Here is a 26,660-nt window from a genome sequence, read left to right as displayed (position 1 = left end):
GTCTGTGGCAATTAAAAGCACTTGCCCCTCTAGAAATATGGAACTGGCTCTGATCAAGAAAACTAAGGGAAGTTCACCTTGCTCCTTGTGCTTTGGGTTTTTAGCCATGGAAATGGCTTCAACAAATCTCATCCCAGCTTACAACTGGTGAGAAAAACCTCTCCTGTCCTTCAAATACAGCCTCCCTGAAACAAGCAGCATTTTCCATCAAGGAGGGGTTTTGTTGTCGCTGTCATTTTGGTTTGGTTTTAAGCAAAGCCTATTTATAGCTCATGTTCCTATATGGAAACTGGGCACATTCCTGAGTTCTGGGGCTGAGATGCTGACTCAGTGCTGCTGGCCAGCACATCTTTCTATCACCACAGCAATACCAGCCCATGTTACAAGAACCAACCATGCTGGAAATAGCTGCCTTATGACTCACCCAGTTACAAGAACATCCTTGACTCTGCCAGCTCCGATACGGGGTTACTGAAGCATGCCCCAGAGCAGCAGCAAGCAGTCTGCAGCCTCCAATTCTCACAATGGCACTCAGCTCCTGCTTACCTCTGGGCAACGCCTGTTTTAAGGTGCGAACAAAACATTTTCCCCCCCAAATGAAAGACAGTTTCCCCTAGCATAAATCTCAGTATCAAATAGTTTACCTTTCCTTCCAAAAAGCTTTAAAAAAAAAAAAATCAGCAGTTTTGACCACTTCCCAGTGCATCCTAAGAGTTTCAGGTGAACGTCAACATCAAAGCCTGAAGAGTTGAGAGATTAAAGATGGAATAAAAGCCTCAGATGGCACCAGGCCTGTATTCCCAGCCAGCACCAACTCGATGTGTCTGTCGCATTGCTGCAGGCATGCCCCGGGACTGTCTGAGGCTTTGGCAGGGACGAGGGCAGTTGTAGCTGCTGGGGCTGCATTGGATCTGCTCTACCTTAGTCAGATCTGACACAGCACCCACCCCAACAAGGAGCAACGAGCTGCATTTTGCTAATTCACTCACCCAGGAGACTGATGTAGAGGTGGATTTCAGACACAAGCACGTACTCTCACTCCTGTGCCTTGCAAGCCCAGAAACATGGTATTTGTGCATGCTGTTGGGAAACTACACGTGGAAACAGTAGCTAGATGTGTGTAATTATTTATATCTCATGCAAAAGGACTTTCACAACCTTCTTGATTATCAAACTTGTCCTGGTTCTTTTCACTGAGTCAACACGAGTTTTTTTCCCCTAAAGGGTGAGAGAGGTATGCAAGGCAGGAGTGGTTAGAAAACAAGGTACAGAACTGGGATCGACAATGAGTACAGACATGTTTTCTACATCTGAGCAACGATTCACTAGCAAACCAGTACAGCAATCAAACACTTTTAGAAATTCTCCAGATTCACGTCAGCATGCATAGAGAATTCAGGTAACACAGTCACGTGTAGGCATCTGTATTCATGTCCACTCGAGATGGAGCTGACAATCAGACAAAAGCAGGGACGTACTCCAACACAAGACTGGCCAGAAGCATGACCAGCACAGAACAAGCATAAGAAGAAAAGGCACAAACATTTTTTTAAAAATCGTATATTCCACACTGAGATCTTTCCTTGGGTAGAAAAGCCCCATGAAGAGTTATGGGGCTAACTCTTCCTACAACCTCCAGTCTCAGTGTCTGCTAGACAGGCTCAGGTTCCAACTAAATGTCACAGTGTTGGTCCCACACAGACTCTCAGCTTGGAGAGTCAAGAGAATTGATCCCTGGAAGTACACCCGACCTACACATTTCAGTTTAAGTTGAATGGCCTTCACGAACCTGGTTCTCTCTAGGGTAAGGAAGAGCTAGAAGGGGGGAGGATAAAAAAAAAAACAACAAAAAAAAAAAACAGGAGCCCACTGGCCATCAGCATAATAGACTAAACATTGATCTTGATTGAAGGACCAAAAAGTGTCCAAGAATAACATGCATTAGCCTCCTTGTGCCTGTTAGTCAAGCTGTACCAGTTCCTTACCCCATTGGACAAACTCCACTTGCAGCAAGGTGGTGCTGAAACTGTTCAGCAGCTGGTCCCAAGCCGCAACAACTGGTCCCATTCCCCCCCCATCCCACATGGGGCAGAAGATGAGCCTGTGAAGTCAGGACATCCAGATGGCCGTGGTGATGATGGGTACCACGTCAAGGTGCACCTCCCTCCATGCGACCTGTGGTACCTGCCTCGTTGGGGCCCATCAGGATGCCCGTATCTAACCATAAATACTTTCGAGACATCAGGGTGCTGCATTGCTCTCCGGACCTTTGGAGGTCCAAATGATTTGCAGATACTTTGGGAAGACCAGGGTCACCTCAGAAGAAGGTGAAGGGAAGACTTCTGTTGCAGCAAACCCCTCATCATGTCCAAGATGAGATCAAGTGCACTTGGGACACCATACCACATGAAGTTATGTGAGTAATGTGCTTACTGGTCATTAAAGCAATTCTAATTCTCACTCCACAGAACAAAACAGATCAGAAATACCCGTCCATAGAGCAGCTACCTTCTACAGTACCAGCTGGCCAGGCTGAGAGGCACAAGAACTCTATTTGATAATTACTTTTCTATAACAACAAACATAGAAACAATGAAGACTTCTTTAAATAAACCCATGATGCCCACTTACTTAGAGGAATAAAATGTGACTTGTGATTCAAAACTATTTGTTGCTCTGTAGTAGCTTCTCCAGCCAAATACCTTGCTAAAGAGGAAAACAAACACTGGCCTCTGGCAGTCACCCCGCTACATAGGAGCTGATATACGTGCAGGAAGCCAGAAAACAGGAAAACTGGCAAAAAGAGGCCTACATTCCTATGGCAGCACCAAGCTGTCATCTTTCAGCTCAGAACTGCTACTTATGGGCAAAGGTGATTGAAAGTGGGAGCCTTTCAGTAGCTGGATGGATGAGCTTCCAGAAAACTGTACAACACTAAAAAAGCATTGCAATGCTTTTTCATTGTAGCAGAATGATTATAGCACTTCAGGCTTTTAAAACAAGGTGGAATTTGACTGGGTTGGAGCAGAGAGGTGACACCAGTGAGGTAAGCAAGCACATTTCATGAGCCCCTCGGGGCTGCAGAACTGCCCTGCTGGGGAATGGCACCGGGGTCTCCAGTGCTTGACCGTTGAGGAGGACAGTGACTTTTACCAGGGCCCTTCCAAACGCTCTCAGCTCGGTGTCACAAGCCCAGCTGCAATGCTGGGACCTTCCTCCCACTCCTGGGCAAGCTCTGTCACACGCAGCCCGTCGGTGGATCAGAAGAACCCGATAGCCAGAGGCAGCTGGCACGTGGGGACACGAAAGAGGATCAAGGGTACGTGGGTACACAAGAGCCTCACTGAAGGAGGGTGTAGAGCCGAAATCAATTACATTTTCTTTCCCAATGCACGAGATGCTTCTGACTTGTGGCCAAGACCCATGCTTATCACCCCGCTGGGTTTTATCTGTACCACCTGACAAACCCGCCCTCTCATTTGGGAGGGCTGGGAAGGGCTTTCCCTGCCCGCAGACACAGGCAGCGTGGGAGCAGATGACAAGGGGTAGCCAGCACAAGAGCAAATCAGGAGAGCAAAGCAAGACTTGGCCCAGTCATTCCCCCAGTACTATCCCTCCTAGTTCCCCAAAGCCTCGTGGGATAGCAGCACAAAAACCAGACCCATCAGCAACCCACCTTAGCAGTAAAAGCAACAAATCACTACAAAACCACCCCAAGAGGTAGAGCTGACCAGGAGCAGGTGACCTTTCTTCTGTGGCCCTCTCCTTACCTTGGAGCAACCTTCCCATACCACCAAGATGGCCACATTTGACTTCTCCCTTCAGAGCCTCAATGGGGATAGCACAGTCCTGTCCCACTGGGCTGGAAACCACCTACAACTTCATGGCATGTCATCTACACAGGTCCAACAGCCCAGAGACACGGTGCTGAGGAAACAAAGGCACCTTGTCCAACAGCACCGCAGTGAATCACACCATTAAGCCCTGATCCTGCCGTACATGCCCGGGTGACTTTGTGAATATTTGTCTCTGTGCGGCAACAAAATTGGTAACGTTCCTGTTTTACAGAGGCAGAGATGGCAGGATTTTCTGAATTCAGCCTCCTTAAACTGTCCTGTGTCTTAAACATGGATACATCCTCTCCCAACCCTATGAAATACCCTAACACCAAACTCCGGAGAGAGACACTGAACATCACCCTGCTTCCAAAGCTGTAACTGCCTGAACTTTGTCACAGCACAGAGCCAAATATTTAGCAACAGGACCACAGCATCCCACAAGACCACCTCGGTAGCATCTCCCACCTCCAAGCGTCACCTGAGCAAAAAGCCACCTCGGCTTACCATGGGTTGAGCCGTCAGCCGGGACACGCGGCCATGTGGGTGGAAAGCTGAGCCGGGTGATGAAAACTGCCTGCTCTAACTTTTCAGCTGCTTTATTTACTCATTTTAAGAGGAAAGGAAAAAAAAATCAAGGAAGTAATGTTCCTCTCCCAAGGTGCACCGCAAAACATTCTTGGTAGACATGGAAACCCCTGGCGGGCTGCCAGTCCTTGGCAAGCCTCCACATTAACATTTCAGCAAGCAACTCAACACTGGGATGGCTTTTAGGGCATTTAAAGGGAAACGGCAGCCAGGGGCGGGCGACACGATTGCTGCTGCCCGTTGGCAGGCGCTGGGGCTGCTCCTCCGTTTGCCTTCGGCTCCGTGGGGAAGTTTGTCACGTTTCTGTTGTACACAGGGCAGGCAAGTTATGGCAGAGCTGCGTGAAAATGAATGCAGCCTCCTCATTTCTCCTACGAGAGAAGTTCGCTAGCTGCAGCCTGTAGGGACACAGGACGATCCTCATATACCTAAAGGGAGGCTGCAAGGATGAAAATATCTTCCTGTGCTCTGGGGATTAAGCGGCAGCAAAAAGTATTTAAGAAGATCTATTCCTCCCCTGCCCCAGGGCTGCCTCTTCTTTGTTCAGGGTTGGGTTGGAGAGCAATGGGAGCTTGGTCTAGTCTCCCTGGAGTCTCTAGACACAGCAGGGAGAACATGAAGCCTCGCTGCAAGGAGAGCAGAGAAAGCCTGGGAGTGAATGCTTGGGGGCACAGGGGCTCTGGGGGTGGTTGGACAGGAAAGGAGACCCTCCACCCCCCCCCCAAAATCCCTTCTTCCCACTTATTCAAGGATATTCTGTGTGCATGTACACAAGTTTCCCACTGGCCAGTCCCTCGGGTTTCCATCAGCAGTGCCTGTGAACAACATCACGGCGTGTACGTGAGCATGAGCACTCAGCCGGATCTTCTCACAAGGGATGCTCGTGTTAGAAAGCTCTTTTAAGAAATCCCAGGTACGTGGCCAAGATCTATGCTGATAAAGCCAGAGAGAAGGAAGGAGATTTACTGCCCTGCTCCCTGTTGACAGGCTTGGGACATTTCCAGACCCCAAGTCTCCCGTGGCTCTTCATCCACTTGTCCATCAGCCCAAATGCAGGCAGCCCATGGGATAGCCCCAGGGGATAAAGGAGAAGACGAGGCAGGCAGGAGCCACATCTCCATCTCCTTTCAGTGCTTCGGCCCTTGGGGTTTTGGCTGCAAACACTGAGCAAACTCATACAGTTCAGGGCTGATATATTCTCCAAAAGACCTTTGTGCAACACTACCACCGTCCCAGCAGCTGGCAAGCTGACATGTCTAACAAGATCCACATCTCATTTATTTCCCAGGAGGATACAGAAGACAGGCTATAAATAGGAAGCTGATGAGCTTAACAGCACCTGAGGTTTTGCGAGGAGATTGGTGGTCATCCAGTAATCGGTGAGCACGTAAGAGCACGTGCAATCTGGGCTATGATTAACCTTATCCAGTGAGGGGTCACTGCTGGTAAAGATGTACATGGGAAAAGACAGCTATTTGCCATCTTTGCAAAGCCCACTTCCTCACTGTTGCTAAATTCAGAAGTTTTGCAACACTTTTTCTCTCTACAAAACATCCTTGAGGGGTTAGGTCACCAAACCGAAAGTAAATGCTTGCATGGGAGTTTCCTTGCCTTCCCTATCATGAATGAAAATAAAAATAAAATTAAAAAATCAGCTCAAAGAGATAGAAGATCAATATGAAATCTTATCATTTAAAATCCCAGTGGGGGATTCTGCTCTGACCTGTTCAAGGTATTTTCAAATTATCCCAAGGAAAAAAGCTGAAACAAAGTTATGAAGTGCTGACAGGTCTGGAGTCTGCAAAAGTCTGCCCTTTTTTTTTTTTTTCCTCCCTGAAAACTAAAGGAGGCATTCAAATTCAGTGATCCATATATAGAATAAGAACTATGAAGTCTGGAAAAACATGATCTTTTTTTGTTCTATTTTCACATAGCTCTTGGTGCATTATAAGAAAATAAAATTTAAAAAAATGATAAAAAAAGCCCTACACCTCTTGACAGCCTATGAATAAAAGGGTAGATGCAGTGTTGAACTCCCAGCCCATGGACAAGGCACTGATAATAAACTACAGCCTGGAAACAGCACCCCAGAGGCTTCAGAAGATCGTACTGTGTTTGACCCAGGGCTCAGCAGCTGCATTCCCAGACTCCTCTTCATTTTTTTTAGACCAATTTTTTCTAAAGGGAAGCAGTCCCCACACTCAGCAGAGCTGGCAGCATGGTGTGCCATGGATTTGTGCCCCCTGGTTGCATTTCCTGGTGTCTGGCAAGATGTGGGTACAAACCAAAGGTCCCTGGGGCTCGGATGGAGGTACCAGCTCTGCCCTCATACCTTTCTTCCATGGGGACAATAACCAACATAGCTTTTTACCCAATATCACACTTTTAAAATGCAATACACCAAAATTCAGCAACTCCCTGACCTTTATCCCTTGGCCAGTTTCAGCTGAATTAAAACATGCAAAAGTCCAGAGGAGGGAAAGCAGGGCAGAGGAATGGAGAGAGAGGCAAGAGAATCTATCTTGTCCAGAAACCCCATTTCCTTATGAAATCAAGCTGAAAAACGTTAAAACCAGTTCTGGAACCACTGCTGGGGATCCCAGAGCCCCAGGCAGGCAGGATTTTCACAGGGTGAGGGAGGACCAAGCTGTACAACTTCTGAGACAGATGCGCAATTTTCCACCTCAATGCTGCCACCATCTGTTGTCTGCTGACCAGACCTCACCGGACAGTATCCTGCTTCACCTTTCCACCAGACCCTATCCTTACACCGATTTTCCAAGCATGCAATATCCCATCATCTCATGAGCCAGAAGCCAGCAGAAGCAGTCACCGTGTGAACCTGCACAAAGGCAGCAGAGAGCCTAATGCTGCTTTTCCTCCAGCGCAGTGGATGCATTGTCATCATTCCATATTCCTCCAATCTTCACAAGCTAATCAGTAGGCAGGCCTTAAAGCTGGTCTGCCTATTTGAGCTTATAAAATATTAATTTGCTACGTAGCTATTTCTCCTGAAATTGCACTTAGTTCTCTAAAAGTGCTGGAGGGGAGTAGCAGAAGTGACTAGATCCTCGCAGATCTCGTTCCTTGCTTTCTTACCTAAAATCCCAGGCTTCTCCCAGCACAGAATATGACAAATAATATGAATACTTTGAGTGTGGGAGAATACACTTAACTCAGTCATTTCAAAATACAACAAGACAGGATGGATACAAGGCCTCATGTGGCTGGATCATGACATTTCAAAAGCAAACAAGCCCAGATCTTTATTTCTTTAGAGTTCTTGGTAATGAGACATCAAAACTTTGTTTCCTATAGCAATGGAGAATGGAGAGAGATTTTTAAACAATTTTGTGGTTCCTGTTGGCTCTCTGGTAACTGGGCTCAAAACTGGACCTTTGGAAACAACTCTCCTAATACTACGAAAAGAAAAAGCTTCCTAGTCCCAACACTCAGTGTTTCCTCTGAAACAAGAGAGCTGAGAAGTTCATCAGCATGTGCTCAGTGCATTCATCGGGGCTTGATCTGTAAGATATTTTTAATCTGGCAAAGCAGGTGTTTTAACGCATTTTGTTCAAACACTCTCCTCCTCGCCCTCTTTTTCAGTCTGTGTCCCAAGGTTTGGCTCTGCTGCTCTTCCCAGTTGCCTTCCACTCCCTCAAGACCTGAAGACTAGAGGAAGTTGCAGACTGCAGCAACGCATCCCTGAGATCCTTCAGGGATGAACGATGCTTTTAAATCCCGAGACACTAAGTGCTCATCTCCAGTAACACCGGGCTCTGCTAGCACAGGGCAGCTGTGGTGCTGTTGATGCATCGGCTTGGCTTACAGCCCTTTTTCATTAGGGGAAGAGACTGCTCTCAACAGGCAGGGAGGGAAAACAAGAGCAGGAGAGCTGGAATCAGTCAGGCAGCTGTTAAAAAAAAAAAAAAAAGCCAGGGTCCTAATGAGTGAATCGCTTCCCTCTCGTTGGAGCAGCTCTGAGCACTGCTTTGCTCCCTGCATCCCCCCTGCACAAAGCCCTGGCGGAGAAGCAGCAGAGCACCCTGTAAGCGACACCAGCCTAATTAATTAATTAATGACTCCTGTCTCTGTGGCTGCTGGGCTGGGAAGGAAGGCAGCAAAGAAGGGCCGGGACAGCACGTGACGGCTTCTGGTAAATGCTGAACGCCGCTGAGAGCCGGCTCAGTTATTCATCACCTCTCCTGCTTTGGGCTACAACAGCACCAGGGAGGGAAGATGGCGTGGGATCCACCCTTACAGCATCCTTTCTTCTGGATGAAGCCTTCTTCCCTCTTCTTGTCGTGCTCCAGAGCTGCCATAGCACAGTTAATCGAGGTAAGAAGCAACGTGCTTTATGGATCAGGGGGTTTATGGGTGTCCAGAAATCCTGTTTTTTCCATGCAGATTACCCAGGGAGGGCAGGTGGGGCAGAAAGCAGGGAATTTAAGGTGGCTCCAAGGAGTTAGAGGCTCCTTCGGGTGATATTTGTTGCTTTCTGCAGGCCCAGCCTATAAAGAAAGTGCTTTTAAAATGCCAACAGCTGATGATGATCACAGCTGGCACTTAACTATTCCTTTTATCCCCAAAGAGAAGTTGAGATAGCACAGAAAGTCCCAGCACAGCATCTTCTAGCACAATACTCCCTGTCCAACAAGTGCCCCACATCAGGGGCTCAGGGACAGAGGAGGACCAGACTTGACCCAGGTGATCCCGTCCATGGATGTACCTGTCCAGGGTAAGTGGTTGGGCTGCATTTTTCTTCCCGTCTTCCCTCATTTCCTCTAGCTCAGCCAAAACACTCCCTTTGGAGGTGATGCTCTCCACCCACTGCTGCCCTGCCATGGCAGCAGTTACAACTTCACTGCTGGTATTTTCAGAAGCAAGTCTTGTCCAGAAGGTAGCCCCCTGAAATTACAGCTACCAAAAATTGAGCAGCCCAACCATTTTCAACTTTTTCAGCAGTTTTCCAAACTAAGGAAGCCTGAGCTACACTGGAAGCAGCCACTGCATTGGTCTGGGGTCAGAACACCAGTGCTATGGTGCTGATGAGCAGCATGTTCATACAGCAGGGCTTGTTTTGATCACGTTTCTGATTGTTTCAACTAAAACTTGAAGCTGTGCTGATGTGTCTGTGTTAAGGGCTGTAATAGGCTAGCAAAAGAACACCTTGTTTCAGCAGTTGAAGAGTTAGCATCCCTGGCTGCCCTGCCCCTCACCTGGCCTCACTTCAAGCCAGGTCTGATCTCCGTAGCTCTTGGTCTGCAGATTTTAACAGTTTGTCACCAACACAGAGGCAACAAGAGCCATGCTGAGTCTGTATCCCCACCCTACAGCCGAGGTCCTGCCTCGTCGTTCCAGATGTCTCAACTTAAATTTACTTAATACAGTATTTTAGTATTGATGGGTCTATCAACCCATCTGACCATGGTATAACATCCCCAGCAAGCCAAATAAGCCTATAAGCTTTGCAAATGCACATACACCCTGCTGTAGACATTTTCCTGAGCTGCTCAGCCTACAGCAGCTCTCAAGGTGACTGGCCAGGCAGAACTTTCTCTTACAGAGCACATTTAACAAGGCATGCTTCACTGAAGCCAGGTCGGTGTGCAGACTCAGCTTCCACCTCACCAGGAAGACTTAAAAAAGAAAAAAAATTCTTGCCATTTCCAAACACCAAGACAGCCATGTGAATAAGCATCCTGACACCCTCAGTTTGAAGATAGATATTTCAAAGACATTTTCCAGAATTTGTCCTCACGCCAAAGCAGAACAAAGATAAATGTCAAAACTAGGAAAATCATTATAAAACAGGTGTGATTTTTCTTGTCTGTTTTACTTATACCAGCCTCTCTGAAAAACATGAGCACTTCTTATAGTGTGCTGGAGGGAGTAAATCTTGTCTGAAAACTCGAACTGCACAACAGGTTAATTACCAGGTATCCAAAAAATGAGATTAGATGAACAGCCAGTTTCTGTATTTCTTAAGGCAGATGAATTACAGGCTGCTCCAAAGCTCTGCAAGGACTTTTTTTTTTTTTTTCCTTCAAATAATTATACAATGCAGTTATCCCAAATAATTCAATTTATGCTAAGCCAGCGCATCAGAGCAAACAATGGGAAGGTCAAAGGGACTGGACATCAGGGCATTGCATGAGCTCAAAAACACCCCACAACAAGGAGGACCGAGGAACCAAGACCATGATCTTGTTTAGTGATGTCCAAGCATTTTCAAATGTGCAGACCTGTGTGCATTTTCCACTTGGGAGAGAGGAGGCGTTAAGAGCCTCTGAACATGACTTTGTTGTTTTTTTTTTTTCTCTGCATCAGCTCACCTCTAAGAGGCTTGGAATAGGTATGAATTTGGACCCTGAGGTGGGAATAAGTAGCAGGTGTTTGGTGTCCAGCACATGGTTTAGTCAATTATCCCCTTATTGAGTCAAATTCTGCATCTGCCATATCTTTAATAAGTTCTTAGTCTCTTGATTGGTGTTTGGAGCTCCATACTTAGAAGGTAAAACTAGATCCTAGGCAGTTATGCAAAAAATTCTTCAGAAGTTTCATCGGACTAGAAGTTGTCACCCCTTTAATTCTACTAATATAGCAAGAAAAATAAAGATGTTTCTTATTCCCCCACTTTCCAGCTTAGACTCCATACAAAAGCTGCGATACAGATTAGATAGCAAGGAAAAAAAATAAACTACTTTTTCTACTAGTTATGAATAGTTTCAGTTTATATTATACTTAGTGGTATATTGTTGGGCTCAAGGGACGGTAAACCTCAGTTGTAGCCTACAAGTGAATGTGATGGATGTGACTCTGTATGCAATAGTCTAAAAATACCTGTGTGTGATTATAGTTCAAAAGAAGGTAGGTGAAATTACCAGGTGGATTTCTGAGGTTGATTTCCCATGTGAATGCATAGATTTAACCCAATAGCTGACAATAACAAGAACAAATAGGAAAATAATAGCGCAGAAAAACATGCACAAGCAACACACGATGATAAGCCTTAGCTTTAAGAAGGGCATCTTTAAGGAAGATACAAGCATTTCGGGCCAGCTGGACTCAAAATATTATAGAAAATTACAAAGCTGTTTTCTGGAAAGTTCCTTATCATGGTTCGTTGGAGGAGATGGGCTCAGAGAGGGATGGAGGGCATGCAGGGTGCAAAGTCACTGGACCTTCCCAGACCCCCAAACACATGAACTTAAGGAAAAAAATAGACATATTCTCAGACCATTCTGGTTATTTGTGGAGGGACTGTACACATGAATAAATGCATACTCTCTGCTAACAGTCATACAAAATTCTACAGCTGTGCTAAAGAGGTTGTCCTGTGACTGCTGCCACTCTCATATGAAAAGAAGCATCAGGGTTCAATCTTAAACTGGTGTTCACAGGGCTGTTAACTGGTCCAGGTATTAAAAAAAATAACGTTCCAGTGGGGAACATGGGATGCTGGAGGTCTGAGACCACGAGAGGGGTCCTTCAGCCAGCCCTGGAACTGCCGCAATGCAAACAAGCCTCATGACCAGGGCAACAGCTACATCTACACTGTAATCTAACAGTAAATACCAGATTTAACAGCTATCACACTTAAGTTAAATCATTATGGTCAGTCTTCCCCCTCCTCACCCTAAATACACCACCATATTATATTGTCCCTTGACCTGTGAAGCCACAGATTGATTATCATTACTGTATTTTGGATGGTGTATCTGGACAATGCCAAGGCACCCCACCACCAGGAGGATTTTGTTGGCATCTCTAGGTGGGGTTTGCCTGCAAGGACACCCATCCTCAGGTAGCTCATGTCTTTCCTGCTACTCAGAAAGGGAAGGGATGGAGTGTGCTTGTGCATCTGTCTGAAGCACAGTCCCTCATAAACATATGTGCCCTTTAGATATGTGCAATCAAACGCAATTAGGACTAAACATTATTAGTTTTCCCAAGCCCAGCCATGCTGCAGGCAAAGCAGCAACACCAGTCAGGCCTAATTAGAGGAGGCATTTAAAAAAAGACTGAAAAGTAGCACCTTCTGCCATTTTTATTTGCTGCATAGTGAAGCAAATAAAGCTGTCTCCTTTTCCACTGGGGCTGGTACCTTTGCTTGCCCCACACCCCACCCCAGTCACCACTGACAGTTTCTCTCTGAAATGAATCAGAAAAAGTGAACGTGAATATTTTCTAGCTAGGAGAAGCAGTGTCAAACCGTTCTGACCTGAAAAGGCAACCTGCCTGGAAATGATTTAGTGTTTGGGGGTTTAGTAGATGTTTTACAGCCCTGAGAGTCCAACATCAGTTTGGATCCAGCTCCTTATGGCATGGCTTCTGCCTGCTCCCAGCCTGGGAGCCTCCACAAAACCCAGGGACAGCAGGGTTTGGGATGGTGTTGTTTTCACTACAAGCAGATCTTGTGCCTTCAGAGGTAGGGGAGCCTGCCATGGCAGGTGGAAAAGCAGGAGAGGGGCCAGGGTATTATCAACATGTCCCAACCTTAGCTCATGCATTACACACACACACCCCTGAAAACAGCTCTACAGGGCCCCATCATGGCAAACCCAACATGTAGGGCAGTAATCAGCTCCCAGCCCCTGTTCCAGCTCCTGCTGGGGCCAACTAGATCTCTAGGATATCCCCAAATCCCAGGTTCTCTACCCTGCTCCTACTCCGAGAGATCAAGCAAGGAACTGGATCACAAGAGCAGCATTTACCTGGTCTAAGTCAGGCATCGAGGAATTAGCTGGATCTGAGCTAATCACTATAGGCTCCACTATTAATCACTCAAGAGAAATACTTATTTATTCATCAGACCTCAATAGGCTGCCTCAATGAGGTGGATGGCTGTACATGAGTGCTGCTTTCTCATAGCCATAAGATAATTCTGGAACAATTAACTTAGACATAACTATTTGTACTGCACATTTTTAAGCTCTTAAGTAAGGGCAGGTGCATTTACTTCAGAGGGCGAGATTTAGCCTGAGGGGTAAGACACAAATATACATGTATTTATGTCTATTGGCATCAACAAGTGATGCGAGTGCCCCAGCTGCTGTGGGAGATGCAGTTAGCACAGTCAGAGGATAAGGAGCTATTCCACTGTCCTGCAAGAGACACCCAAACCAACGGTCTGGCTTTGGGTTAATATTCATAATTGGTGTTGGCTAGGAGTTGGATTCACCATCAGTCTAATCTTATTTTAGACACTGTGCTGTATGCTGTCTGTTTTTTATCTGCTGCTCCAGATAGCGCAGGTCTTCCATCAAAGTAATGTGGAATATTTACCAAGGTCTCCATCATCTCCTTTACGTTTAAGTTTAAGTAAGTTTAAGTTAAGGCTACTTAACCAAGCTAGAAGTTTCTTTTTGCTGTAACGTCTTTATACACTCTTTCAGCACAGAGCATCCTTGGAGGCACAGGGAGCTTTGTAACCTTTCATTTACTCCCTTCTGCTAATTTCTTTTTCTTCCTGGAGCCCCAGCTTTTTCATATTCCTATAGACAGTGCCCAGATACCTATGTGGTACCAACATTGTAGTGAGGCGTTTGCACAATTTTCTTTTATATTTTCTCATCAACTTGCTCCCCAAAGCCTCCCCCTGATCAGTTATTACCTGAGCATTTCCTAACACCCTCCTGCATCTACAGACAAAGCCTGGTAGCTCTCGCAGGAGTTTTCTTTACTGCCTCCAGTCTTCTGGAGTCTTTAATTCATTGCAGTTGCCTTGCATAGACAAAGCAATACTGTTAGCCTTCATACCAAGTATAACCTCTTCATCCATACATACATCTTCCAATTCTGGACTGCACTGGCACAAGTTCACCCTCAAAGGAGCTGCAAGTGCCAGCTTCGGGTTTTTGGTATTTTTTTCTCCTTGGGGCTGTGTAAGAATTGCCCTGCCCCACAGTTTCATTTCTGCTGTGTTTCAGCCTCCTTACATCTTTTCCTTTTGTCCCTGATCCAATCACTTTTATCTTGACATTTATTGCCAAGCACAAATCAGTAACTCCAAATCCTGACATTTTTTCCCATGCACAAATCAGCACCTCCAAATCTTGACATATATTGCTAGGCACAAACCAACAGATCCACTTTCCTGCAGCTACTAAGAATTACTTTCATTAATATGTTTTTCCTCTCCTTGCTGTACATTTCTCTTAGCTTTTGGAGATGACACGTGGGCCAGCATTGCACCCTACAACCCACTGAAGAGTTTAGACCCCTTGCTCGGTCAGGACGTGTAGCAATGCAGACTCAGCCCTCAGAGTCCCAGTGCATGCCCACAGGCAGTTGCCACAGACGTGGCAACTATCTGATGATTTATTAAGCTGTGGTAGTTTGACCACTACACTACAGTAACTTCACTGCATGTTTCAACCCTGGCATTCTCAACATTCACTCTACAAACATGATGAAGAGATGAAGAGCTGCAGTGATTAAACCAAAGCATCTGCATGAATGGCCAGGACTCAGCAGTAGTCTTGCTTTCTGCCTTTTCCCCTTGCACTCCTGTCTTAAATATTTAACATATTTTCTGCTTTATGTATTGGTTCACATCAAAAGCTTTTGTAAAACCAAGGAAAGCGGCAGAGATCTTCAACCTTGCTTTTTCTTCTCCACTCCAACACAAATTGTCTCATTGAAAGGTACGGTTCCATGGCCACAACTCCTTCCAGAAACAGCCATAAGTTGATGGCAAGTGCCTCAGAGCTCTTGATCCACACTGTGATCTTGAGAACATCTTTTAATTGCCCCTGTCTCAGCTAATTTACTTTGAATTGGAAATATTGCTTTGGCTCGATAAATGTGATGCATTAAGTGCTTTGAGATCCCTAGAGCAAAAAGACCAGTGCTGGAAGGTTTGGCAGGCAAAAGCAGCAAGGACCTCTGGTCCCACAGCTCTGTGCTTAATGCTGTCAGTGCAGACTGGCTTCGGTTTGCTGATTCTGATTACAATTATTCTGCTGCTGCAGAGCCAATCCTATACAGAAGTCACACAGGGAGATGAACACATCCTATTCTTGATGCTCTTGCTGGAGTTGAACGCAGAGAGCAGCAATCAGGACTCCAAGCTTGTGCGTGCTGCAGAAAACTGGTGCCATCACTTCCAATCCGTGGTGCTGAGCATGGGTTCTTGTTCCCTCAGCTTCAGGTCTGCTGTTTGCCTTCTGTGTGTAGTTTATGTCCTGCTGAAGATCAGAAGGCTCTGATGCATGAGATGTTCCCTGACGGGCCATGAGGCAGTGAACCATGTTACACGACCCACAGAGGGGACTTGCTTTTAAGACTGTCCAGAGAAGTAGCTGGTCAACCTTAAACCCATTCCAGTCATCTACAGGGACAACCCTTCACCTCTGCTCCCATCTGGCACAACTCTGGCTGGGCTAATAGCAACCATGTCCCTATTTGCCCTCTTTTTTTTGCTTCCTGATGTGCACTTAAAACCTACACAGATGTGCAGGGTTCCAACAAACTCCACAATTTCCTTTGCCCACCAGTTTCCCTCTTTATATCTGACTCCCTTTCCCAGATGTTCATCAGAGACAAGTCTGGAAGGAAAGACCAATTCTTGGGAGCTTCTCAAGAGGGCAAAGTCACACTGAGTAGTGCACAGGAAAAAAAAAAAAACACCACCTATGGTCTGTGATTCAGACTGAGGCTACCCTAGAGGTTAACTCCGGGATCAGTAGCAAGGAAAGCCAGAACCACGGCAGGAAATAAACTTGGATCACTGGGGTCAGCAATCTAAATTTATTAGGTCATTGTTGGTTTAACTTCCAATTAGACAAAATTTTCTGAATCTAAATTGTTGCCCTGACTACTCTCCCAGGACTGCTGTCTACTGTGGCTTCTTCGATTTATTTTTGGTGTTACTGGACGTTTTGTAAGCAGCATACAGAATCCCTATAGTTGAAAAAGGAGGTTTTCGGTGGTGACTGTCACAGATTCCTCCCTGACTGTTCCAGATGTCTCTACAGAACCACACCACCCCAGTCAGATTTCCTTTCTCCCTCCATTCAGCTGTAGCAGTTCTGGGTTTTGAGCACTGGATGCTCTGTGCCCAGCACTACAGAAGTGTGGCTGTCACAAACTGCAGCAAGGCGAGGCCACGTGGTACTGCATAGATTGGAAGAGCCGAGCTCAGACAGCAATCCTATCCACCACGGATGGGTTCTGAATAGGATCCCCCGGGAGACAAAGCACTCCAGGCTCAACGGGAAGCATCCTTCATTAGGAAAAGACTGAATTATGGTTTGTGTTGCACAAATAGGCAAGTAATTGGAGAGCAGCCCCAGCTCTCTGGTATCCATTACAGCTGTGTTTTAACAGTGCTTTCTTGGGCTGGGAAGGGAAGGGCAGGGCACTGCAGGGAGTCAGATGTGTGTTTAGCAGTGTTTTTGTTTTGTTTTGTTTTTTGTTTGCTTGTTTTTTCCCTGTTTGGTTTTAAGAAACAAAGTGTTTTCAGCTTATATCAAAAGGCTGTTTGTTGCCAACTCAGATCAGGTTCTACATTCAGATATAAGCCAGTGTAGGTGTTTTGCTAGCACCTGCTTCTGGAAGGTCACTAGCAGGTTTTAACTCTGACTTGCTGTACCACAGAACATCACAACAAAGTTCACTGGCAGTGAGGGCTTGTTAACCTCTGATCTTCTGAGCCATCAGATAAGAGAATAAATGCTTCTCGTTGAGATGTGTGAACCTAAGATATCACCACTGCACTGGGACCGCTGGGGTTGGTCTTGACAACCTATCTGACGTAACATTTACCCTCTTAACACACCTGTGAAATATCCTTATCCTCATTTCAGAGATGGGGAACCAAAGCACAGAAAAACTCAGGACTAGATCCACAATGAGACTTGGCTGTATCATTTGTCAGTGCTTAGCTACTACAGAAGCCATCAGGTCCTTGTCCTGTTTCCATCTAAATGGGCATTCAAGAAAGGTTTTCTCCTGGACTCACAACACATTTAACACATTCAAGTAATACAAAGACTCTCAGCAAATACAGCTGATCTCTTTGGTGCTGCCTGTGTTGTTTAATCTCCCTACGGTATATTCCCCTGCCTGCATCAAATCACTCTTACTGCTGGAGCTGTGGCAATCTGAGCTCTGGATACCAAACTGGAGCCTCTATAGTCCAGACCAACCCTGTTTGGAACACTTCTTGCTCATATTCCATGAAATCTAACATCTTTGCTTGGTGAGGCTAACTTTAAATGGTTAAACCAATGTGCTTGAATCCCCAGCACTTAAATGCAGCTCAAACAGCCATCTAATTCAGCTCTGCTGTTTTGACAATTAAAGCATATGCTGTATGATTCTCTGCCTGTGCTGCCCTTCAAGGGTCCATCAACCCCTCATTCCCCACTGATAATGCAATTAGGGCCCTATAGTAGGGATTTAACTAAAGTGTCCTTGCTCAGCTTATAAAAGGGCCCTAGTATCTGTTCCTGCATCAAATTCACATGGCATTTGCCATCAGAATATTTCCAGGCAAAATTTTGTTATAAGTGGGGAAACTGAGGCACCGAGTGATTTTACAACACGAGGCAGAGCGCGCAAGGTGTGGACACAAGGGCTCAGGAGCAAGGCAGCATCCCACCCTTAGAGGTCCAGCTGCTGGGGACAGCACTATGAGGGCGGAGTCCCAACCCATGGGAGTTGCTTTAACCCTAAGCTCAAATGCTTGGTCCGTGCCTGAGCTACAGCCCTGCTTGTGCCTGGCCATGGCTCTGCTCCAGCACTAGGGTCACATCTGGTGACCAGAGGTCTCTACTCACCCTAACCTGCCCTGTTTCAACTAACTTTTTATTATTATTAATTTTATATTGTTCTTCACAGCTAAGCCTTAAAAAAGCCTTTTAAGGCTATAAAAGATCTCCTCCTGACCCAAGGAGCTGAACTTTTTAGGAAGAAAGTGGGACTTGACAAAGCAAATCTTTTTGCCATTATTTCCTAAAACACAAAATTTGGCAACACTTCAGACATTTCAAAACAACAAAAGCTTTAGACACGACCTCTGGAGAAGTCTCCATTCCCTGAAGATATCTGAATTATTGTAAGGCCAGAAGACCAGGGCTCACCAACTCCTGTTGGTGGCACCTTTCCTCTTGCCAACCTTAAGCCATTTTTCTCTTTTTTCCCCTCTCTTTCCCAGGCCACCACAGAACCCCCCAAAAAGAAGCCGGACCCTGTCACTTCGGAGACGGTGGTGATCTGGGGGCTGCGCCTCTGGCAGGTGATTGGTATCTTTGCCATCTTTGTCCTGGCAGTCAGTAAGTGGCAATTCTCTGCCTTGCACCCCCCGCAGCACCAACCCACCTAGGACCTGGCTCTGAGCCAGCCCGAGGAGGACAGCAGAAGGCACGGGCTGAGGCTCTGTGGTGCCTGGCAGCACTGAGGGCGTTTTGTTGGCTTCCTCCTCCCCCAAGGAAGGGAGAGGCAGATGGGGTGTTTGAGGGAACCACAGGCCAGCCACAGCGGCTCCACCCTGTAATGCACTAGCTGGTGGCATCCCAAAACAAAAGAGAAACTATAGGACCGTGGCACATGTGGGACTGTTGTCAGCTGCAGTACCACATTCAGGCTTAAATACATCTCACAGATACGGTCTTGCCCTGTCTCACAGCTTGGCAAGAGTCCTACCCTGTCGCACAACCCAGAGAAGCCATATACGACCTCTTGTGGTGCCGTCCCGCATGCTAAGATAAGAAACCCCAAGGGGTCTGTGGTCACTGTCAGACCTGGCATTAGGGTACTTAACTTCTATCCCAGGTGCCAAGGCTCCCCATTTGATTTCACAAGGGTTTTCAAAACCTAAAGAAGTCGTCTCTGGATCCAGTTATCAGGAAGCCACTGGCTCAGACCTGGTGGATGCAGTGGGATCAGGCACCCTCCTGGCACACTTGGAGGGGCTGTCTGGGTGCAGCCGATTCCCCACCTGAAAGTCTTCATCCATCTTCATCCCTGGGCAGCTCACCCTCAGAAAACAGTATTTAAACCACCCTCACTGTGCACTGCAAACTGCTGTCATAAGTCTGCTTATGAGAATATCATTTAGGACAGGCCCATAAACCTTATAACTTAAGTTCAAAGGAAGGATCTTCTGCTCTCTCCTTGAGCCAACTTTAGAATCACAAACACAAAAAATATCCAATTAATCTATCTATTGTTTATAAATCACAACTGATAAACCCATTTCATTTTCCCATCTTCTTATCACTCTCTAGTCATTTGCAAAGTGTTTACCTAATTCATTTCTTCCAGCATCTTCCCAGGAAAGTGCACGATCCTGGGCAACCTGCTCTTGGTGGCCCTGCTTAAGCAAGGGTTTGGGACTAGGTGGCTTCCAGGGATCCCATCCAACCTCAGTCTGTGAAACGAAATTACACTGACTCATCTATAATTCCCTTGAACCTGCTCTTTTCCCTGTTAGGAGCAGGTGAGCAGACACCCAGAGCCTGTTCCTAGCCCTCCAGGTAAACCCAATCAGCTTAGAGGTTGCCTCAAATCCTTGTCTGCTCCAGGAAGGATGTCACCCAGCCACACGGGCTTAGACACACCTAGATCTTCCAGGCATTTATATGTGGTGTTTTTTTTTTTTACTGCCCTCTCCTCGTTCTGGCTTGTGGACCTAATAGCTTGTTAAAATTAATTTCATAGGTTGAACAATGAAGCATTATAAAGGAGGACAACCTTGAGTGCCTCAGTTTTCTGCATCGCTTCTGCTCTCACTCCTCATAAGCGATGAGCACTCTCCGAAACAAGGCAGCCACGTGCAAGCTGCCAGCAGGGAATGGGCTTGCTGGGCAATCTCTAAAAACACAGCAGTGCAGAAAACTAATAGCTAGTACTCCCTGCTATGTTTTCATTTGCTGCTAGAACTGCTGCTGATGCTACATCTAGATGTGACGCTGATTTAAATCTGATTGCTCTGCGATCTGTGTGTTGTTTCTGCTGATACGGGGTGAAGTCAGACACTTGCTGTCACAGCCTCCTATTTGGCTGCTGTAGCAGTCCTTTCCTGAGAGCCTTCCTGTTATGTTCCCATGCAGCTTAAACCAGAGACATTTACAGTTTCAAAGCAACTACAGCTTTTTCTTCTCTTTTGTTTTCCCCTTATTGCCCCTTCTGGGCTAGCACCACACCCTCCACCCAGTCTCCAGGATAAGCACTCCCATATTTTACCTCTTAATCAATGAAGCTTATGCTAATTCCTCACATGCCACAACACCCTTGGCAAACAATTTCAAGACACTCTACAGAGGAGAGTAAACATAGCCAGGTATTTAATCCTAGTGACTCCATGCACTATGTGAAGTAGGCACTAAAACTAACAGCAGCAAATTCACAATGCAAGTATGTTTGCAAAAGGATTTATTTATGTGATTTTCTTTTGTTTAGGTGTGTCACCTTGTAACGAATATTTCACCCAGTAGGTCTGATGACTTTGTTGTTTGTTAGAAATTGGCTTACGTATCACCGGGTTATTTAGGGTTACTAAAAACATAAGAGGCTTCCTAAGTGGTAAGCCATCAGATGGTGCACCCCTTACAGTAAAGAAACTAAGTTTTCTTTTGTTACTTAAAAATCTCTATAGCAAGAAGCAAAGGCCCATGTAAATTTAACTGATCTAGTGACAGCCCAGAAGCAAAACTTATTACCGAAAACAGCACACAAAGAATGTTACAGGCGAGGTACTTGACGTGTTGATAGCAGTGAATAGTGAGAAGTTAAAATCCTTTTAAGGATCTATGTCTAGACAAATACAGATTGTGTGTAATTCCGTAAAATACCTTCTGCTTTAAGGGTTGAGATCCAACTAATACACATAGGTAGTTCAGAAAAAAAAGAAAAAAGAAAAAAAAGTCTATTATGTCAGCCTGCTACAAACGTACATTACTAGAGAAGTGGGAAAGTATTTCCTAGGAAATTGGAGGGCTTGGGTTTGCTGAGCCTCAGAGTGACAAAAAGATTAAGTACATGACAACACGGAAGGGAGACAATTTATGGTACTACTCTTCTAGTACTGCTACTCCTCTAGTACAACCTCTTTGTTTGAAGAACCCTCTTCTTTCAATGAGCAGAGTGGATCTGAGAACAACTGTACCAGCTTAAGCTATGTATTCAGACAGCTTTATGAAAGCAATAAGCATTAGATGAAGAAAGCAACTATTAACCAAGTCCAACATCCAAGTCAAAATGGGATGTGTTCAAATTTAACGCCACCAGATTGACTGAATCCCACAGACAGTTCTCACCAGTTTCTTGTATCTTGCTCCAGCAACATCTTCCTGATCCTGAGTCTCACGATCCCCAAAGCAGTGGTGGTTCCCCAGCTTTACCAATACAGTTCCAACTCCCAAGAGCAGGATCAGGTTTTTCTGGGAGCAAGCTCTTGAGAGCCACGTTGGTATCAGCCCAGAAAACTAGGTAATTCTACTCTTTTCCAATAGGATGAGAGCTGAAAAGAGTTCTAGGGTAGCTTCCTTTATTTTTCTGGATTCTGGAGCAACTTCGCAGCTAGAGCACAACCCTCTCTCTAATAGCACTAAGAAACAGAGAAGGACCATTTCCAGGCCTTTTCAGGGCCTGGGCATGATCCCATTGGCTTACAATCTGATTTGTTATCAAACCTTTAGGCTTTTAAAGGTGTGTCTACTCATTCATTTGAATGTAGATGAACTGAAATGTTTTTGAAGCTGATATCCCTACCTTCCTCACTTTGAGTGGTTATGGAGCACTCAGGCTGCATTCCTTTTGGTTGAAATGGAAAGTTGCTCCTGTAAGATATAGTCCTGGATGTACATCATAATTCCTAAGGGCACCCAGAGGACCAGGCTAGAACTTCTGCAGGCACAACCCTGAAGTGCAGTGAGTGTGGGTGCAGGTCCTCCATGCTCTCCCACCCCATGAGTCTGCGTCTGCTGAGCAACAGGACTTGCAAATATAGCTATGATCCAGGTATCGCTTCCAGCTCTCGCTCTTAACAACTTCCACAAGATGGCGTCATCACATAATAAAAGGCAGGAAAAAAAGGGAAAAAAAAAAAAAGGCCAGATCCAAGACCTTTTAACATTTCCTTATTTAATGAAAAGAAAAAGGCACCTTCTTATATTGTTAACACACACCACTGAAAAGAGCAACAGGTCGCTGAGGAGGTCTAACTCACAGCAAGATTTTTGGGGGGTTACAAACCAAATGGGATGCCTCCTAGCTCTATTTACTTGAGATCAGGACAGCCAGAGCATTTGCACACCTGGTAGCGGATGGCTTTTCTGCCTCTCAGCTGCTCTCTCAGCAGTTGATAGCCAGCTTTCTTAGATGCTTTAAAAAAACATCCTCCGGGCTCCTCCTGTCAGACCCATTCCTCTCCATCTTTGCTTCTTCTCTGTGATAACATACAGGTCATGACAGAAAAACAAATTAATCAACAAAACCTTTTGGAGTATAGAAGCCCATGGTAGAAAATATAACTTCATAGTATGTGTAGAACATCATTCAGGTGTTGTTGGAGGTATAACCCTCAAGGATGTGTTTTTCAATCATTGTACGATTCTTTTTCATCTATTAAAATAACAGGAATGTTAAGTTTTTTTGCTGTAACTGGAGAATGCTCATGAAAGCTCATTTTTAAATTAAGCAGACCTTCTAGAGGAAAATCTGGAGAGGACAGAAGAAAAAGAAAATTTCCCAGTTACCAGACAGAGCAAGTCAACTCTGTTGCTTTTCTTTCCCCTAGACTTTATCTCAGTCATTTTGTCCTTGGTTAAAGAAAACCATCCACTTTGGATATTTTAATGAGGTAGGCAAGGCAGACCATTAGGCTGGGAAATCTCCTGCCAGTGTCCCTTGAAATAAATCTTTATCAGGACTGTCCTCTTCACACCTACCATCATTCAGCTGCTCTGGATGGCTTCTCTGAGTGCTGGTTGATAAGGAAGGAGGTCCCTGGCAAGCAGGAGCACCTGGCAGACACAGCGGTTGCATCTGGTTCTCTCTTTCTCAGAGAGACCTTGATAAGACAACAGTGAACAACTGAGATGGGATTAGCTATTAGGACTTGATTCACTCAGGAGTGTTGTTATCTAGTTGCTATATCTGGCATTTCCTTTTCTTTTTCCGAAGAGCTGTAAATGGGGAACTGAGGCCCAACACTGATAGGATGGGATTGATTTATAATCTCTGAATCTTGCACAGCCTGTTTCATCCACAGAGATCAAGGGCTCTGCACCAAAAGTCCTTTACTGGAAGGGGAGGTGGCCCTGGTCCATCCCTGGGAAAGCCAGAAGCCTGCCCAAGGCTTGCCCAGTGTGCTCTCCATCGACTCACCCTTTCCTTCCATAGGGCAGGAAGGAAACCACCATTAACATTTTTAAGCAAGCCTGCAGGCTCTCTATTTTCCTCACTGGATGCCATTTTGGTTCCAAGGTCCCAAGTCTGCTGATTTCTGTGATTTCATACGTTCTGCTCCCAGCTTTGTTGGCAGCAGCCCACCAGGGAGGACTTGGGCAATACCTCATGGGAAAGGGGATAAAGAGGGTGGTGTGAGCAGGCACAGCGCTGTGAAGAAGAAGGAGGTCTCTGCTCCCACCCAGAGTCCAACTTCATCTGTGCCATGCCTGCCCAATGTAGAAAGCCAACCAGAAGTATTTCAGGTACCCCAGGCAGGAAGACACCCCCTTTCATTATCATTTTGTAAACTAGATGATCTTCAGAGCTCCCTTCCAACCTCATCCAGTCTGTGATTCTGCGATCATGCCAGGGAACTGCTGAGCTAAGCTGGTGGTGCACATTAGACCATTTTGTGTCCATGAGTGGGGGATCTTTAATTAACTGAAGATTATTCGGTGCTGGTGGTTTAGTGGCACCGGAGCAGCTCTGGGGCCATGGAAATGGGTTTGCTCAGTATACATGGAATGGTTTGGGTTGGAAGAGATCTTATTTCCAACCTCCCTGCTACGGGCAGGGACATCCTACATACAGTCCACAGCAGGTCTAGTACTGCTGAGAAATAAATCGTACATGGACTAAGAGTGAGAAAGCAGTGGGCTAAAGCAGAAGCTGATTACAAAAGTAGGAGGCTCAGTTCTGATCCCTTTTTCCCTGTCTCTGTGTCCTACCAGAGGCACTTTCCCATTCTCACCCATGCCAGTCAAATGGTAAAGTGTAGCCCCAGCCATGAGCATCAGTAATTTCTCTACTGACATATAAATTCAGACATGAAAGCTTGAAGAAGCTTGTTTGCTATCAGGGAGGCTCACATTGGACAAATGTGTTCCCAGTAATCAAGTATTATTTAACGAGTACCAACAAAGCTGTTAAACATCTTGAATGCAATTAACTGCCAGCAGTTTAATTTGAAGTGCTAGAGGTTTTATTTACCAACTTGCTGTGGGTGTCAAAGTATAAATGCCAGGAAAAAGATTTACACAATTAAATAACCATTACTTTTTGGATAGCAAAACTGTCCAGATGTTTCCATTAATGTGCAGAATTTGCAGTGAGGCACAGATAATTTAGGCTGGCTAAGGGATGCTTCACATGGTGCTTTCTGCAAGAGTCTTTAGCCATCTATCTGCTAAATGCTGCATCACTAACAGCCCAGTGTATGAGAAACACTCATCAGGGTGCACAGAATACTCTGTGCAGAGATGGATGCAAGGGCACTGTCCTCTACCACAGACCATGACTTGGGACAAGGGATGGCTCTTATATGGGACAGCAGGTTGACATCTTTGTTGCCTTCAGCCCAAGTTGTCACATGGAAACCTCTCACTGCATGTGAAAAATTGCCTTGTGTTTTAAAACTGTTGTACATGTATGCCCACGCAGTAGCCCAAGTCCCCAAACATCATGAGGCCAGCATATGTAGCTCAAGCCAAGCACAAAAAGGGAGTAATTAAGATAAAATCTTTTACAAAGAAAGGACTGTTTTTATGCCCTCCAATGATCAACAAATATTACTTCTTGTTGATTATTTTGATAATAAACTATACTGTTCTTGTTTTGTACAGTAGTGTTACCTTAAACTTTCATTACTCTGCACATTGACACATGTATATATGCTCAAGTCTTCTACCAGATTTATTCGTGACCCAAATCAGCTAAAATATTGGAGATGTCATTGCCTGAGGATGGCTTCCCTTAAACGTGAGAGCTGTCAGGTCACATGGAGAAGGTTGTTGTGTATGGAGTCCGCAGGGGGAAGGAAGGGGCCTTGGACAACGTCAAGACTCCCAAACAGCTCCTCCCCACGGGCATCCCCATCAGCTGGGGTCCTGACCAGCTGCCTCTTCCTCTCTTCTGCTCAGTGACCCCAGCTGCAGTGGGCAATAGGATGGTGAAGTGCAGATTTGTGTCTGGGGACTGTGGGGACACAAAGAGAGGCTGCACTGCATAGTGCACAAGGCTCAGGTGTGCTTGAGATCTGCACTGGATGAGTACAGCTTGTGAATGGCTTTATGGAGCTGAAAGTGAAAGTTTGATTTACTGCCTTCCTGGGCAAAACTCATTTGCCACTCAATTATGCCTTCAAGTTCTGATTCATTATTACTATTGTTATTTCAATAGACAATCATAATTCTAACTCCCATTTGCCCTTCCCATGCAATTTCATGCCTGATCCCCCCAACCAGGTGCTTTCTCCACCCAGTGCAGAAAACAGGTATAAGCCACCCTCTCATGCAAAATCCAACTAATACCCATCTAAAGAACAATAAACACTTCACAGATTCCCAGAGCAAGGTAAACAACAGCCCACATCCTTGCTCCTCAGCTGTTGTACATGAATGGAGGTAACAGCTGTGTTACTCACCATGTTACATTTCAATTATGAATTGAAACGTGTATATCCTGTGCACTGTGTATAATGTGTTTCACTGTTTGAAATCTGTGTATATCTTTGGCACTACATGAGGTCTGGGGGTATACACAGGCCTGAGGTGCAGAGATTAGATCCCAATCTAGTTTTTATCTGCCCAAGTCACAAGATTAGATGTGAGTGTTGGGATCCTGGGTTTTGTTGCTAGCTCTAGTTAGGCAGAAATGACAGGCCCAGCTGATTGACTATGTTTTCAATAAATGCCTGAAAAGAGGTAGTTTGCCTTATTAGACAAAGAAATCATCCTTAGATCTTGCCTTGCACAGCTGCAGTGCTGGCTCCTCCTTGTGACAGCTCCTCTCCTTGCACAGAGGCAATGGAGAGGGACCAGTCCCACATCTCTCACC

The 26,660-nt window shown here is 45.6% G+C and overlaps 2 protein-coding genes across 3 annotated transcripts in view; one reads left to right on the top strand and one right to left on the bottom strand.

The window, feature by feature from the left end:
* Positions 1–4,601, bottom strand: part of ALS2CL (ALS2 C-terminal like) — a 44,480-nt gene extending 39,879 nt beyond the window's left edge. Inside the window, exon 1 of one of the 2 annotated variants that reach the window (XM_035554539.2) lies at positions 4,344–4,601. In XM_035554539.2, coding sequence (XP_035410432.1) covers positions 4,344–4,346 — 3 coding nt within the window. In that variant the 5' untranslated portion in view covers positions 4,347–4,601. Of the gene's footprint in view, positions 1–3,770; positions 3,789–4,343 lie in introns of those variants that run through there. The other variant, XM_035554540.2, reaches the window with a different exon arrangement.
* Positions 4,602–8,663: 4,062 nt separating this feature from the next.
* Positions 8,664–26,660, top strand: part of TMIE (transmembrane inner ear) — a gene marked incomplete at its 3' end in the record, with an annotated part of 31,060 nt that continues 13,063 nt past the window's right edge. Inside the window, exons 1-2 of the mRNA XM_035554308.1 lie at positions 8,664–8,762; positions 18,589–18,706. Coding sequence (XP_035410201.1) covers positions 8,664–8,762; positions 18,589–18,706 — 217 coding nt within the window. The remainder of the gene's footprint in view (positions 8,763–18,588; positions 18,707–26,660) is intronic.

Source organism: Cygnus atratus, chromosome 2, assembly GCF_013377495.2.
Source record: "Cygnus atratus isolate AKBS03 ecotype Queensland, Australia chromosome 2, CAtr_DNAZoo_HiC_assembly, whole genome shotgun sequence".
Classification (NCBI taxonomy): Eukaryota; Metazoa; Chordata; class Aves; order Anseriformes; family Anatidae; genus Cygnus; species Cygnus atratus.
Note: the sequence above shows the minus strand (reverse complement) of the source record. Positions and strands in the feature narration are given on the sequence as shown.